At 35.8% G+C, this 17,349-nt stretch overlaps 1 protein-coding gene across 2 annotated transcripts in view; it reads right to left on the bottom strand.

The window, feature by feature from the left end:
- Positions 1 to 17,349, bottom strand: part of NPAT (nuclear protein, coactivator of histone transcription) — a 53,323-nt gene that overhangs the window by 25,653 nt on the left and 10,321 nt on the right. For both annotated transcript variants that reach the window (XM_082843783.1, XM_082843782.1), the window contains exons 2-4: positions 11,743 to 11,861; positions 1,780 to 1,840; positions 444 to 516 (exon numbers count right to left, since the gene is read on the bottom strand). In XM_082843783.1, the coding sequence (XP_082699909.1) occupies positions 444 to 516; positions 1,780 to 1,840; positions 11,743 to 11,861 (253 nt within the window). The remainder of the gene's footprint in view (positions 1 to 443; positions 517 to 1,779; positions 1,841 to 11,742; positions 11,862 to 17,349) is intronic.

Genomic DNA, 17,349 nt, shown 5'->3' with positions numbered 1-17,349 from the left:
AGTATTACTATTCAAGTTTGTTTCTTTATAAGGGAAGAACAAAGGAGGCATGGATTCCACATATCAATTTTCTGCATGTGTAATGAAGATACAACTGTATAAGGGAAGTCACATGGGGCCCACGTTAGGAGATTTGCATTCACCAAGACTGGGACTAGATTTGTATTCAGCCAGAGATCTGCCTCTAAATTGTTATGGGAACCCGGGAGTGCCATTAATTTCCTCATTTTTAAACATTTTATTAAAATACACAACTTAATTTCAAATTATTTCAATCAAAGACAAAGAAATATCAATAACCTATAATTTCAAAATTAGATCAGTGTTATATAAATGCACAATGTAGGTCATAAGATTTATATGTGAAGTGATTCTTACACGCGCTTGCATTCCAAAATCATTATGCACATTCTGATAAGCTTATTGTATAAGCTTTTTATTACCTGATCTGAGAAAGTGTATGGTCTAACTTCTTCCACAGAGATGACAAAATTGCTGGGACATCATTTGATGTTTCTAAATCATAAGAGGAAACATTTCATAATAAATACATTTGGAGAAAATTCATCATTTAATTTGAACAGACACAGAAAATCAATAAGGAAAACTTCTCTCTCAGCTGTTGACATTTTGTTGGGAACTGAGAAATAAGCCTATCTTGTAAAAGACCTGCAAAGCTACAACGAGGCTGCTTTCTTTGCTCAAGCCATTGAGAATCAGATACAATACGATGGAAGAGGAAACTTGTGAAAGCTATGCAGGTTTTTTAGATCAATAATTTTATATTTTCTTTGAAATAAAAAAGACAAACTATTTTAAATCTTTCTTCTATTTATCATGTGACATTTGAAAGTAAATTAAAATAATTTGATTTATAAATTAAATTTATAAAATTATACAAACCCCCGTGGAGTGTGGAAATTAGTTTTCTACATCCAATGTTTTCATGTACAAATCACCATGACTGCTCAGCAACTACTCTACTTAGACTTACAGGTAAAATTCCTCAGGACTAATTAGTCTTTTTCAGGATGTGTTCTAAAGCCACAATGATAGGAAATTCATAAGGTATTTAAATTCTTTACTATATACTTATAAAAGCTCAAACCAGAGAAAGCTACCCAACATAAAAGTGGGATATAAACCTTTGTATTGCAATAACATATTGTTTCTGAGGTCATTTACACATTAAACATTCCTGTAAGATAGTGAAAATAGTTTGGGAAAAGAAAATCTTCAGGCCCTGAACTTGAAGGCTTATTACTCTCTACAGTTTCTAGTTTTGTGATCTTGGAAGTTATCTGGCTTCTCTAATCCTCAATTTTCTGATACTTAAGAACAGGTCTAAACAATCGACAACTCTCACTGGATTATTTTAAGGACTGAGATAAAACCTATGAAAGCACATAGCACAATGCTGCAATAGACAGTACTCAATAAATGTTAAGCTTTTTAAAAAAAATGTTATCATTTACACTAATTCTTTACTACTGAGTCTTTTCTTAACATGTTGTAAACTACAGAAATAACCAATATGAGAGAATAAATCTAACTTTCTCCTTAAGACACGAATTTAGGAAAGTTTTATTTTATACTTATCACTCAATAAAAATGAACTATTTAATTAGATATTTCACAGTAAATTTTATCTCATCATAGTTGACACAAGTTTTCTTATGGCTTTTAAGAAGTATTAATGTCCCTTAAAAATTATTTCTAATTAAAAATATTAGCTAAATGCTGTATAAAACAAAAAAATCCCTGAACCTGAATTCTTACCTTTTGCTTTCATAGCTACATATTCATTCAAAATTGTTGTCAAATTTTTTCCAAATAAAGACTGAAAAGAAAAAGATCAAGCATTACCAAAACCAAATAATACTACCAATAATTTCCCACTACAAAATATTTCACCATAAAAATTAATAAAAGATCTGGATTACAGAGTAGATGATAAAGAAATGGTGAAGAGCAGGTCATCAAAATGGAAACAGTCGCTTGTCAGGGGGTGAATCAAATCTTTTAAGGGTAAAGAACCTTGTCTGAATAAGATGCTGTTTAGCTAAGATAGTACAATGGCAGGAATGCAGTTTTCAGTTGGGAGGTAGGGATCCAGTCACACAAATGAGGACCCACTCCTAGTCTGCCCTTTCTATCCTGAATGCCATGTGGAACCTGCCAAAGAACAAAGTAAAAAAAATTGAGTGTAAGAGATATCGTTCCCAAGGATCAGTACCTTGCTATTTTCACTTCTACCATCTCATAAAGTCATTCCCCACTGCCCCCATTCCTATCAGTAATTAAAGGGCAGGCTTTTATTACCTCAAGTTTGAGGTCATATAATAGAACAGGGAAAAGCCAAGGATTTTTAGAGCAGACAGTTCTGGTTTTAAGTTCAACATTTACTGAATGTGTGAAAAATCACCCAGATTTTCTAAGGCTTACTTTCATATATAAAAATGACTTCCTAATGACTTAAGACATATGACTTCTTAATTAATACAATCTTTTGTGGTGAAGATTGATGATAAATGTAACATATCTAAGACAATGTCTAACACATAGGTGATTACTTCCCTTTCCCCTCCTGAACTTTCATAGCAGATCCCTATTTTATTCTTCTGTGTCATTAAAAAAATTTTTTTTAAATTTTATAATAGAGTATAGTTGATTAACAATGTTGTGTTAGTTTCCCTCCTCCCCCCCCCCCACCCTGGTAACCGTAAGTTTGTTCTCTAAGTCTGTTTCTGTATTGTAAAAAAGTTCATTTATATCATTTTTTAAAAGATTCCGCATATAAGTGATATATTTGTCTTTCTCCGTCTGACTTCACTTAGTATGATAATCTCCAGGTCCATCCACGCTGCTGCAAATGGCATTATTTCATTTGCTTTAATGGCTAATATTCCATAGTATACATGTACCACATCTTCTTTATCCATTCATCTGCTGATGGACATTTAGGTTGCTTCCATGCCTTGCCTATTGTAAAAAGCGCTGAAATGAACATTGGGGTGCATGTATCCTTCCACGTTTTTCTCCATATACATATCCAGGAGTGGGATTGCTGGATCATATGGTAGCTCTGTTTTTAGTTTTTTAAGGAACCTCCATACTGTTCTCCATAGTGGCTGTACAAATTTACCTTCCCACCAACAGCATAGGAGGGTTCCTTTTTCACACTCTCTCCAGCATTTGTTTGTAGACTTTCTGACGATAGCCATTCTGACTGGTGTGAAGTGATATCTCATTGTAGTTTTGATTTGCATTTCTCTAATAATCAGCGATGTTGAGCATCTTTTCATGTGCCTCTTATCAATCTGTATGTCTTCTTTGGAGAAATGTCTATTTAGGGCTTCTGCCCATTTTTTGATTGCATTGTTTGTTCTTTTGATATTGAGCTGCATGAGCTGTTTGTAAATTTTGGAGATTAATCCCTTGTTGGTTGCATCATTTGCAAATATTTTCTCCCATTCTGTGGATTGTCTTTTCATTTTCTTTATGGTTTTCTTTGCTGTGAAAAAGCTTTTGGGTTTAATTAGGTCCCATTTGTCTATTACTATTTTTACTTCCATAACTCTAGGAGATGGATACAAAATAACATTGTTGCAATTTATATCAAAGAGTGTTCTGCCTATGTTTTCCTCTAGGAGTTTTATAGTATCCCGCCTTACATTTAGGTCTTTAATCCATTTTGAGTTTATTTTTTGGTATGGTATTAGAGAGTGTTCTAATTTCACTCTTTTACATGTAGCTGTCCAGTTTTCCCAGCACCACTTATTGAAGAGACTGTCTTTCCTCCATTGTATAATCTTGCCTCCTCTGTCATAAATTAATAGACCATAAGTGTGTGGGTTTATTTCTGGGCTTTCTATCCTGTTCCACATTTCTGTATTTGTGCCAGTACCATACTGTTTTGATGACTCTAGCTTTGTAATATAGTTTAAAGCCAGGGAGCCTGATTCCTCCAGCTCCGTTTTTCTTTCTCAAGATTGCTTTGGCTATTTGGGGTCTTTTGTGTCTCCATACAAATTAAAACATTTTTTTTTTCCAGTTCTGTGAAAAATGCCATTGGTAATTTGATAGGGATTGAATTGAACCTGTAGACGGCCTTGGGTAGTATAGTCATTTTGACGATACTCATTCTTCCAATCCAAGAACATGGTATATCTTTCCATCTGTTCATGTCATCTTTGATTTACTTTCATCAGCATCTTATAGATTTTGGAGTACAGGTCTTTTGCCTCCTTAGGTAGGTTTATTCTTAGGTATTTTATTCTTTTTGATGCAATGGTAAATGGGATTGTTTCTTTAATTTCTCTTTCTGATCTTTTGTTGTTAGTGTACAGGAATGCAAGAGATTTCTATGTACTAATTTTGTATCCTGCAACTTTACTGAATTCATTGATGAGTTTAGTTTTCTGGTAGCATCTTTAGGATTTTCTACGTATAGTGTCATCATCTGCAAACAGTGAGTTTTATTTCTTCTTTTCCAATTTGGATTCCTTTTATTTCTTTTTCTTCTCTGACTGCTGTGGGTAGGGCTTCCAAAACTATGTTGAATAAAAGTGGCAAGAGTGGACATCCTTGTTTTTGTTCCTGATCTGAGAGGAAATGCTTTCAGCTTTTCATCTCTGAGTATGATGTTAGCTGTAGTTTTGTCAGATACTGCCTTTATTATGTTGAAGTAGGTTCCCTCTATTCCCACTTTCTGGAGAGTTTTTATCATAAATTGGTGTTGAATTTTGTTAAAAGCTGTTTCTGCATCTATTGAGATGATCACATGGTTTTTATTCTTTAATTTTTTGATGTGGTATATCACACTAATTGATTTGTGTATACTGAAAAATCCTTGCATCCCTGGGATAAATCTCACTTGATCATGGTGTGTGATCCCTTTTACTGTATTGTTGGATTTGGTTTGCTAGTATTTTGTTGAGAATTTTTGCGTTTATGTTCATCAGTGACACTGGCCTGTAATTTTCTTTTTCTTGTGGTATCTTTGTCTGGTTTTGGTATCGGGGTGATAGTGGCCTCACAGAATGAGTTTGGGAATGTTCCCTCCTCTGCAATTTTTTGGAATAGTTTCAGGATAGGTAACTCTTCTCTAAATGTTTGACAGAATTCACCCGTGAAGCCATCTTGTCCTGGACTTTTGTTTGCTGGGAGTTTTTTAGTCAGTTTCAATTTCACTACTTGTGATTGGTCTGCTCATATTTTCTATTTCCTCCTAGTTTAGTCTTGGGAGATTGTACCTTTCTAAGAATTCATCCCTTTCTTCTAGGTTGTCCATTTTAGTGACATAGAGTTGCTTGTGGTACAGTGGCTTCTGTGTTATTTAAAGTCTGAGAAGTTAAGGGATACACCTAATACTAACTGGATCATTATACCTTGCTTTATTTTTAGTAGCTAAAAAATCAATTGCTGAATGAATGCTATATAATGAATTATGTCCACATAAATTCATGTGAGGTCACATCAAGAAGGTGGTTGTTTATAAGCCAGGAAGACAGCCTTCACCAGGATCGGAAACAGGGGCACTTGATCTTAGTCTTTCCAACCTCCAGAACCATGAGAAGTAAGAATCTGGGTGGTAGATTTGCTTGTAGTTTCTAGGGTATTACTGCAGCTAGGCCCCCACAGCACACAGAGCTACACACACAGATATGCTAATCCACATATACAAAAAATCTGGGGCTTCCCTGGTGGCGCAGTGGTTGAGAGTCTGCCTGCCGATGCAGGGGACACGGGTTCATGCCCCGGTCCGGGAAGATCCCACATGCCATGGAGCGGCTAGGCCCGTGGGCCATGGCTGCTGAGCCTGCGCGTCCAGAGCCTGTGCTCTGCAATGGGAGAGGCCACAACAGTGAGAGGCCTGCGTACCGCAAAAAAAAAAAAAAAAAAAAAATCTGTATTTCTGTATATAACTATACATATATTAAAATAAACTTCATAACTGATATCTCTGACTATATAATTTAATGCTACAGGTCTTATTTTTATGCTTATTTGTACTTTCTCTCTCACAGAGTGAGAAACCTGGCTCCCATTATCTATATTAATTTACTTGTTAAAGTTGCTAATTTAGAAGAATTCAGAAGAATTTAAGATTCATTCATGTTATTATATGAATCAATAGTGCTGATTTTTACTGCTTACTAGTAGGAATGTACCAGTTTGTTTATTCATTCACTTGCTGAAAGACATCTTGGTTATTTTCAGTTTTTGACCACCACAGATAAACATCAGCATGTAAGTTTTTGTGTGAATATAAGTTTTTCAATTTACTTGGGTAAATATCTGGTTGTATGAATGCTGGGTCACGTGCGGCCCAGTTGTTTAACTTCATAAACAACTGCCAATCTGTTTTGCAAAGCGGCTGTATGATTTTGCATTGTCATCAGCAATGAATAAGAGTTTTTGTTGCTCTGCATCTTTGCCACCAAGAATCTGACAAACTTTAAAAATTGTTTTTTATAGTAGTCATTCTAATATGTATGTATCAGTATCTGACTGGGGTATTAATTTTCATTTTCCTAATGACTAATAATGTGGAGTATTTTTTTCACATGCTTATTGCCATTCCTGTATTTTCTTTGGGGAAGGGTCTTCAGATCTCTTGCCCACTAAAGAAAAAATTCAGTTAAAAAAAAAAGTTTCCTATATATTCTGGGCACAATCCTTTTTTCAGAGCTGCAAATACTTTCTCCTAGCTTATGGCCTGTCATTCTTTTAATATTGTCTCTTATAGAGCAAAAATTTAAAATTTTTATAACGTTGAATTTATCAAGTTTCCATTTTTCAGTCAGCGCTTTTGGCTTCATGTCTAAAAATTCATTACCAAAACCAAGATTGCACAGTTTCTCCTACGTTTTCTTCTGAAACTCCTATAGTTCTATGTTCTACATTTTGATCTATTATCCACTGTTGGTTAATTTTTGTATGAGGTATGTGTAAAGGTTTTTCTTTTTCTTTTTTTTTTTTAAAAAAATCTGGATGTCTAATTGTTCTATCACCACTTGTTGTTAAGATTATCCTTTCTCTAGTGAATTGCCTTTGTGCTTTTGTCAAAAAAATCACATTTGGACTCTCTATTTTGTTCCACTGATCTTATACCTATTTCCTAATGCCACTCAATCCTGATTACTATTGCTGGTTAGTAAGTCTTAAGGTCGAGTAGTGTGAGTCCTTGAACATATCCTTTTTAAGAACTGTTTGGGTTATTCTGCCACAACACTACTTAAGTGGTACTTGTGATCCTACTCCAAGAGGCCAGCACTGTGCATCAGCAAGCTGGCAGCAGTAGTGGCTAGGTCTCAGACCCCCAGTTTGAAGGACAGCCCTGCCCACCAGCACACCCACAGCAGCTGTGGCCCAACCACAACAGGAAGCTGCACACAGCCCACACAGTGGATACCCCTGGAGCACCTGGCTCTGGTGACAGGGGGATTCTACCACTGAGCCCACCGGACACCTTCTACATAAAGCCACTCTTTCAAGACCAGGATAATACATAGAAACAAATACAGAGAGCCAGGCAAAATGGAGAGACAAAAGAATACCTTACAAACAAAATAAGATAAAACCCCAGAAAAAGAACTAAACAAAACAGAGATTAGCAATTTACCAGCTAAAGAGTTTAAAGTAATAGTCATAAAGATGCTCACTGAACTTGGGAGAAGAATTGATGAACTCAGGTGAGAACTTCAACAAAGAGAAAATACAAAAAAGAACCAATGAGAACTGAAGAATACAATAACCGAAGTGAAAATAACTACAGACAATCAACAGGTTAGAGAATGCAAAAAGAATGGATCAGCAATCTGGAAGACAAGGTAGCAGAAATCACCCAATTAAAACAGAAAAGATTGAAAAAAAATGAGGATAGTTTAAGGGATCTCTGGGACAACATCATGCACACTAACTTTCCCATAATAGGGATTCCAGAAGGAGAAGAGTGAGAGAGAAAAGAATAGAAAACCTATCTGAAGAAATAATAGCTGAAAACTTCCCTAACTTGTCAAAGGAAAAGACATCCAAATACAGAAAGCATAGAGTCCCATACAAAATGAACCGAAAGAGACCCACACCAAGACACATTATAATTTAAATGTCAAAAGTTAAAGAGAAACAGAGAATCTTAAAAGCAGCAAGTGAAAAACAACTAGTCACATACAAGAGAACCCCTATAAGATGATCAGAGGATTTTTCAGCAGAAACTTCAAATGCCAGAAGCGACTGGCACAACATGTTGAAAGTGCTGGAAAAAATAACTGAACAACCAAGAATACTCTACCTGGCAAGATTATAATTCAGAAGTGAAGGATACAGTTTCCCAGATGAACAAAGCCAAAGGAGTTCATCACCACTAAACTGACCCTATAAATAATGTTTAAAGGGACTTCTTTAAATGGAAAAGAAAAGGCCAAAACTAGAAATAAGAAAATTATGAAAGAAAAATATCTCACTGGTAGAGTCAAATACATAGTAAAGGTAGTGGATCACCCACTATAAAGCTAGTATGAAGGTTATATACGGTCTACAAGAGACTCGGTTGTTCAAATCTAAAGACACACAATGAGTAAAAATGAAGAGATGGAAAAATATTCCATGCAAATGGAAATGAAAAGAAAGCTGGGGTAGCAATACTTGTATCAGATAAAACAGACTTTAAAACAAAAACAAAGAAAGGCATTTCATAATGCTAAAGTGATCAATGATATTTTAAGTGGGTGCTACTTTAACAAAAATCAGCTATTGTCAATAAACCAATTCAACACAAGCAAATCTGATACTGGACTGCAAGTTAATGTTAAGAATGTGATTACAGGTTTCCCTGGTGGTGCAGTGGTTGAGAGTCCGCCTGCCGATGCGGGGGATGTGGGTTCGTGCCCCGGTCCGGGGGGATCCCACGTGCTGCGGAGCGGCTGGGCCCATGGGCCATGGCCGCTGGGCCTGCGCGTCCGGAGCCTGTGCTCCGCAACGGGAGAGGCCACAGTGGAGAGAGGCCCGCGTACCGCAAAAAAAAAAAGTCTAATAAAAAGTTTATTGAGTACTTTTCTCTGAATACCCTCATTCTTTAAAATTATTGTCATTAAATAAATGAAGAGCCCAACAGTATCAAATCATTTGCAGTGAAGATCCAAAATCCCTGAAACTGTTGGGATCATATGGGTTATTTAATTTTTAAAAGCAGTTTAATGTTCACAAGAAAATTGAGAGGAAGGTACAGAGATTCTCCATAAACTCCTGCTCCAACAAATGCAATGCCCCACCTATTATCAGCATCACTCCCAAATGTGTATTAAATTTTAGTTTTTTTCAGATTTTGAGATAATGCCTATTATACCTGGACATAAACTGTGTATTATGTAATAACTCCTGTGGGGTTGGGGCAGCATCCCACAATCTAAAATTAACATTTCTACAACTAAGTGGATAAATAGTTAGAGAGTGGGATTTTTAAAACTATAAATATCAGTTCAGATTAGGTCCTGCTGCCAAAAGAGTTGTGGATCTGGATCACTCTTGTAAAATGTTATCATCAATTTGCTGATGCTGAGTGTGCACCTGGTAGATATTCAGTAAATTAGGAAAATCACTTCCTAATTCGTATCATAGTGAAAGCTGATTACAGTAAGTCCCTTATATATGAATGAGTCCCATTCCAAGAGCACATTCGTTAAGTCCAACAAAGTTAGCCTAGGTACCCAACTAACACAATCAGCTATATAGTACTGTATTGTAATAGGTCTATAATACTTTTCACACAAATAATACATAAAAAACAAACACAAAAAATAAAGAAAACATTTTTAATCTTACAGTACAGTACCTTGAAAAGTACAGTAGTACAGTACAATAGCTGGCACACAGGGCTGGCTTGAGTCAAAAGGCAAGAAGAGTTACTGACTGGAGGAGGGAGAGGAGATGGGAGATGGTTGAGCTGAAGGATCATCAGCAATAGGAGACAGAGGGCAAACTACAATTTCACTCATGCCTGACGTTGATGGCACAAGTTCTGGTTCCTTGCTGGATTCAATTCCATCTATCCTCTTGAAAAAACGATCCAGTGATGTCTGGGTAGTAGCATTTCGCATCTTTGAAAGTTTGCAATTTGAAGGTTCCTATGTAGGGGACTTACTCTATTTCCCCTAGGCAGACACAGGGCTTTCTGTGTCACATCGTTAGCCATCCCCCTTAAATGAATGGATTAGATGTAGTTTCTGTTTATTCTTGAAAAAACTATGTGAACAACAATAGGATGTAAATAGTACCTTGCAGATCAGACATAGTCAGTAAATGGCCATTTCAAAACAAAAACAAACAAAAAACTTGTTGGGATTTTGACTGTAATGAATGTATAGATCAAAATTTGGAGAATGGACATTTAACAATATTGAGCTGCTCATTCCATGAACACAGTGTATCTTTCTTTCTATTCAAGTCTTTTGATTTCTTTCATGTAGATTTTAGCATACAGATTTTACGCATATTTTGTTAGATATATTAACTAAGTATTTTATTTTTGTTTGTTTATTGGGTGCTACTATAAATGGTATTTTTTTTTAAATTCCACTTCCAATGGCTCATTGTAGGTATAAAGAAATATGATGGACTTTCGTACACTTTGTATCCTGTGACCTTGCTAAACTCCAGCAGTTTTGAATGTTTTTTTAGGTTTCCTCCGTAGATAATCATGTTGTCTGTGACAGCTGAAATGAATCTAAAGACCCATGTTTAAAATAAAATGACAGGGCTTCCCTGGCGGCGCAGTGGTTGAGAGTCCGCCTGCCGACGCATGGGACACGGGTTCGTGCCCTGGTCCGGGAAGATCCCACATGCCATGGAGCGGTTGGGCCCGTGAGCCATGGCCGCTAAGCCTGCGCGTCCAGAGCCTGTGCTCCGCAACGGGAGAGGCCACAACAGTGAGAGGCCCGTGTACCGCAAAATAAAATAAAATAAAATAAAATGACAAAATACCATTTCAAATAATGTAGTTCTAGCATATACCCATTAAATACCAAACAATGCTCTACTGGTCTAGTGATATTTAAAAAAGAGGTGACAACAAGATATCAAAATATGTTTCATATTTGTCTGAAGTAAGCAACTATAGGAAAAGCAAATATAGGAAAGATTGGACTGCTATATAATGCCATAGACCAGGTCGCTTGTTTCTCATTGTTCTGCAAGCTGGGAAATCCAAGATCAAGTTGGCAGATGATTTGGTTCCTGGTGAGGACCTATTTCCTGGCTTGTAGACATCCCCCTTCTTGATGTGTGTGGAAATTTCTCTGTCTTTCACTTTTTAAATCCCATCATGAGGGTCCCAACTTCATATTCTAATCTAAACCTACTTACTTTCCAAAGGCCTTACCTCTAAATACCATCACACTGAGGGGTGGGGTTTCAATATACGAATTTTGGAGGGATATAAATATTTAGTCCATAACAGGCAGTAAACAAGTAAGCCCCAAAACAAGCAGTAGTGAAACTAATTAGAAATGAGGGTGTCATTTTGAAACTGACTCTCAAAGTTGGAATTCACTTCCCAGCTTAGACATAAATGTATGAAAAAAAGAGCTGGCCTTCTTTAGGTCTTTCCACCGATGCATGAATACAAACTATCAAAATTTCTGCCCATTTTGATTTTGCTAATGGGCTGATTTTTAAGACCATGTTTATAGTGTCTTATGTGGGTCAATGATGAAATATTTCCTTAAAGAACAAATCACTCACCAGTAAGCAGGCTGGGATAAAACCTTCATCTGTACAGTGTTCTGCATACTCTTTTAAATTTGAACTTTCCAAAATAAAAGCCTGGCAGGTAGAAGTAAGGTTCTCTTGTTGTAAGTAACCTAAAGGAAAAATAAAATGTAACTCAGTAATTTCAGTAAATGCTGAACTTTCAATTAAAACTGCTGTTGAAAATACTACAGCAGTTTCACATCATAAATGTAACTTCAGGTGAACATGACGGGATTCTACAGCCTTGCCTGAAACACCAGTTTGTGCTGCAGTACAAAGCAGAATTCATAAAACGACTGTTCGAAAAGAAAAACTCTAGCTAATATGCTATAAAGCCATAGTAAACAAAACAGTATGGTACTGGCATAAAAACAGACAAATAGATCAGGAGAACAGAATTGAGAGCCTAGAAAAAATCCACAGCATAAACGGTCAACTAAATTTGACAAGGAAGCCAAGAATACTCAATGGAGAAAAAAACCATCTGTTCAACAAATGGTGCTAGAAAAATTGGATATTCACATGTAAAAGAGTGAAACTAGACCCTTATCTTACACCACTCACAAAAATTAACTTGAAATGGATTAAAGACTTAAACATAAGACCTGAAAGCAAGAAACTCCTAGAAGAAAACAGGAAAAAAGCCCTTTGACATGGGTCTTGGCAGTGATTTTCTGGATTTGACACCTAATGCACAAGTTACAAAATAAAAAATAAACAAGTTGGAATATATCAAATTAAAAAGCTTCTGCACAGCAAAAGAAACCCATCAACAAAATGAAAAAACAACCTATGGAATGGGAAAAATATTTCCACATATCTATCTGATAAGGGGTTAATAACCCACATAAATAAAGAACTCATAAAATTCAAGAACAAGAAACCAAGTTATCCAATTCACCCTTGTGTACTGTTGGTGAGATTGAAAACTGATACAGCCACTACGGAAAACAGTATGGAGGATCCTCAAAAAATTAAAAATAGAACTACCATGTGATCCAGCAATTCCACTTCTGGGAATATATCCAAAGGAAAGAAAAAACACTATCTTGAAAAGATATCTGTGCCCCCTGTGTTCATAGCAGCATTATTTACAATAGCCAAGGCATGGAAACAACCTAAGTGTCCACTGATGAATGTATGGATAAATAAGTTGTGGTGTATATATACACACAATGGAGTATTATTCAGCCATTAATAAAAAAAATGAAATCTTGGCATTTGGGCCAACATGGATGGAACTTGAGAGTATTATGGTAAGTGAAATAACTTAGGCCAAGACAGACAAATGCTATATGATCTCACTCATATGTGGAATCTTAAAAACAAAAACAAAAAAACCCCAACTGAACTCACAGAAAAAGAGACCAGATTTGTGGTTACCAGAGGCAGGGGATGGAAGGAGGGGCAATCAGAAAACGGTGGTCAGAAGGTACAAATTTCCAGTTACAAGATAAATACAGTTGACCCTTGAACAATGCTGGGGCTAAGGGCATCGACCCGCCACACAGTCGAAAAATCCATGTATAACTATAGTTGGCCCTCCAAATCCGAGGTCCACATACGCAGATTCAACCAACTATGGATTGTGTAGTACTGTAGTGTGTGTTTGTTGAAAAAAAAATCCACATGTAAGTGGACCCGCACAGTTCAAATCTGTGTTGTTTAAGGGTCAACTGTAAATACTAGGTACTGTAAGTACACTGCAATATAGTAAGTGATTATACTTAACACTGCTGTATGATATATATGAAAATTGTTAGGAGATTTAATCGATCCTAAGAGTTCTCATCACAAGGAAAAAAAAATTTGTTTTTTTGCTTTCTCTTTTTATTGTAATTATGTGAGATGATAGAGGCGAACTGAACTTACTGCAGCAATCATTTCACAATATATATGTCAAACCATTATGCTGTACACCTTAAACTTATACAGTGATGCACATCAATTACATCTCAATAAAACTGGAAAAAACCAAAACTCCCAGAAACTCTAGCTAACCCAGAAAAATAAGGTGTTTGATAAAGTGCAATTACTGCACAGTAATGCTTACAGGAGAAACAATAAAGTAACAATAAATAACAAGAGAACCAATAAGTGATAAATGTTCTACTCCATAGTCTCCACATTAACTAGGTGAGTAGATGCTATAAATTAACTTATTGGATTATGAAAAAAATTACATTCTCTCAACATTGCAATTTACCTGTATATTTCACTTATTTGCCTAATGGTTTAAAAAAAAATTGAAGAGAAGACCTACTTCGTATGAAATGTAAGAAAGGCACTCCTTTGTTTTTTAATTTCTGCCCTTTGGGAATCAAAGCATTAACTATTTCAACCAGAACTTTAATATTCACACCTAACTGACATTTATGAAACAATATCATGTACCAGTGCTTTGTACTTTCATATATATGAACACTGTCTTGACTAGCACCCTATCCTTGTTTATTTATTTCTTAGCATCACTGGGGTTCAACTAACCAACTCTATAAGCAGTAGTACAGCAGAAAAAGAACACTAGATAGGATATCAGGAGACCAGGTTCTTATTCTATCGTGTTAAAATAAGCATTGTGGCTTTGGGGAAAAAAAGCACTTAAATTCTTCCAGAGTAAGATACTTCATCTATAAGGCATCACACCCGCCTTGACTTGTGAATCAAATCTGCTTAAGTTATTTCCTTGTGTAAAGCTGAAGGGCTCACATCATTTCCCACAGCTCTCAGGTTAAACTTCTAAATCCTGAGCAGCTTCAGCAGGAATGGAAGAGTAAGGACCTCCAAAAGTCCTCTTTTCTATAAAAGCAATAAGAACACCGGCACAAATTATTAAACTTTTACAGAACTCTGAAAATAATCATTGTCTTGCAAAAAAATCTGTGAGCATTTATTAAGAAAAATGGCTGAATGTCAGTAAGGACAATGAACACTGTGGCATTTTAACTTCCTCTATTCTCATGCTCATCTCTCCAACTGAGTGGTATACTTGAAAATCAACAGCCTGCAAATGCAGTGAAAACCAGCAGCCCAGTAGAAAACGGACAGATCAGATGAAGCTGGAATCTTTCCCAAGTCCCATTCCCAGAAACTGTCATTATTTGATTTGTGTGACAACTTCATGTAAAACCTCACTTGCATGGCTTATCTTTGAATTGAATCAAAGTTCACCCTCTGTAAACCTTCTCCTTGGAGGTGTTTTTGTTAAATCAATCAGCAGAAACTGGTTAACACTACAGCTGCCTATGACAGAGATAATGGTTGGGACAAACAACAAGCTAAACAAACAAACAAACTCAAAAAGAAAAGCTGGGGAATGAGAAGTCTGTAGGGGGATTTTAAAAGCTCTGACATACTCCTGGGACACTAGAAGGCCATGTGCAAATGTAGGGTAGCATGTGTATTCAGAAAAGATCTGACAACCCTAAGCACTCACCTCTGGCTGACCATAAGCCTCTGACAAGCAGGAAGTGAAGGCTAAGGCAAAGCTGTCAAATGCTTAGCTGAATGTTGAAGCATACCCCAATGTACACACAGCCCCCTAGCAAACAGTGGGAGATTTACTGACTCCAAGCATTTAAGAAAATCATTGTCCAATCATAGAATATAAACTCAAAGAATATAGACTTTACATAATTAGTTCAGGAGACTAATCGTTAAAAAAAAAACTGCTAAACAACAACAAGGAGCAATAACAAACATGAAGGAGGGAGGTGAATCAGATTACAAGAGTTGTCACATTCTACCACTATATCAATTGAAAACTTTTAAAGTTCTCAATTTTCAATAAAGAAATTATGAGACATGCAGAAAAACAAGAAAGTATGGCTAATAAACAAGGGGGAAAATGTACGGTCAGTAGAAACTGTCACTAAGGAAGCCAAGGCACTAGACTTAAAACTTTCAGCTTTTTAAAATAAGGTCAGAGAACTAAAGAAAACTATGCCTAAATAGCTAAACAAAATTATGAGAACATCTATGAAAAAGAAATAAAAGAGAAAGAAATTAAAAGAAAAAAACCATGTAGAAATTCTAGAGTTGAAAACAAAAAACATAATAACTGAAGTACAAAATTTGCCAATAAATAGCAGATTTGAGGAGAAAGATCAAAGAATCAGTGCACTTGAACATAGATCAAATGAGATTATCTAGTATGAGGAACACAAACAAAAAAAGAATGACGAAAGTGAACAGTCTCAGAGACCTGTGAAACTTTTTCAAATGTACCAACATAAGCATATGTTCTGGGGGTCTCAGAAGGAACTGAGAGACAGAAAAGGGTAGAAAGAATATTTGAAGAAATATTGGGTTGAGAACACCCTAAATTTTAGGAAACTATAATCAATCTACTTATTCAGGAAACCCAGAAAACTACAAGTAAGATAAACTCAAAGAGATCCATAGCTAGACATATCGTAAATTGCCAAAAGAGAGAATCTTGAAAGTGGAAAGAGAAATGGCTTATAACATACAAGGGATCCTCTATAAGATTAACAGCTGAGTTCTCATTAGAAACCATGAAGGCCAGAGGCAGTGAGATGACATATTAAAAGTGCTGACAGGAAAAAGTCAACCAAGAATTCTATTATCTAGCATGACTTCTTCAAAATTAAGAAACTAAGATAGTCCCAGATTAAAAACACTGAAATAATCTGCTGCTAACAGACTTGCCCTATATGAAATATTAAAGGGAGTCCTTCAGACTAAAATGAAAGTCAAATCCACACTAAAATATTAACGAAAAATGGTAAAGGTAACTACACAGGCAAGAATAAAATAGTATAAATGATATTTGTTTGTAATCCTTTTTCTCCTCTCTGCTTTAAAAGACAACTGCAGGAACTTCCCTGGCGCTCCAGGGGTTAAGACTCTGTGCTTCCAATGCAGGGGGCGTGGGTTCCATCCCAGGTTGGGGAACTAAGATCCCACATGCTATGTGGCCAAATACAAAATAAATTAATTAAAAAGGGGGAAAATGTTCAAAAAAAACCCCAAACAACTGCATACAGCAACAATTATAAATCTGTCTTGATGGGCCGACAATATATGAAGATGTAATTTATATTACTTTAACAGCAAAAAGAAGGGGAAAGGGAATGGAATTATAAAGGTGCAAAATTTTTAATATACTATTGAAACTAAGTTGATATTAATCCAAATAGAATTGTTTTAAGTTAACTGTAATCTCTAAGCAATCATGAAGAAAATAACTTAAACATAAAAAATAAAAAGGAAACAATGAAATTAGAATGTTAAACTGGATCTACTCAATACAAAAAAGGCAGTACTAGAGGAATAGCAGAACAAAAAAAAATAAGATGTATAGACTACAAATAATTAAATGGCAGACAAAATCCACATCTAATCAGTAATTACATTTAATGACAATGGATTAAGCACCTAATTAAAAGGCAGAGACTCACAGAATGAATAAAAATATGATCCAACTATATGTTCTTGACAATAGACATACTTTAGATTAAAGACACAAATTAGTTGAAAATAAAAGGATGGAAAAAGATACACCATCCAGACAGTAACCTAATGACAGCTGGAGAGGCTACACCAGTATTAGACAAAGTGGACATTAAGACAAGT

The sequence above is a fragment of the Leucopleurus acutus genome (assembly GCF_964270905.1).
Source record: "Leucopleurus acutus genome assembly, chromosome: 8".
Classification (NCBI taxonomy): Eukaryota; Metazoa; Chordata; class Mammalia; order Artiodactyla; family Delphinidae; genus Leucopleurus; species Leucopleurus acutus.
Note: the sequence above shows the minus strand (reverse complement) of the source record. Positions and strands in the feature narration are given on the sequence as shown.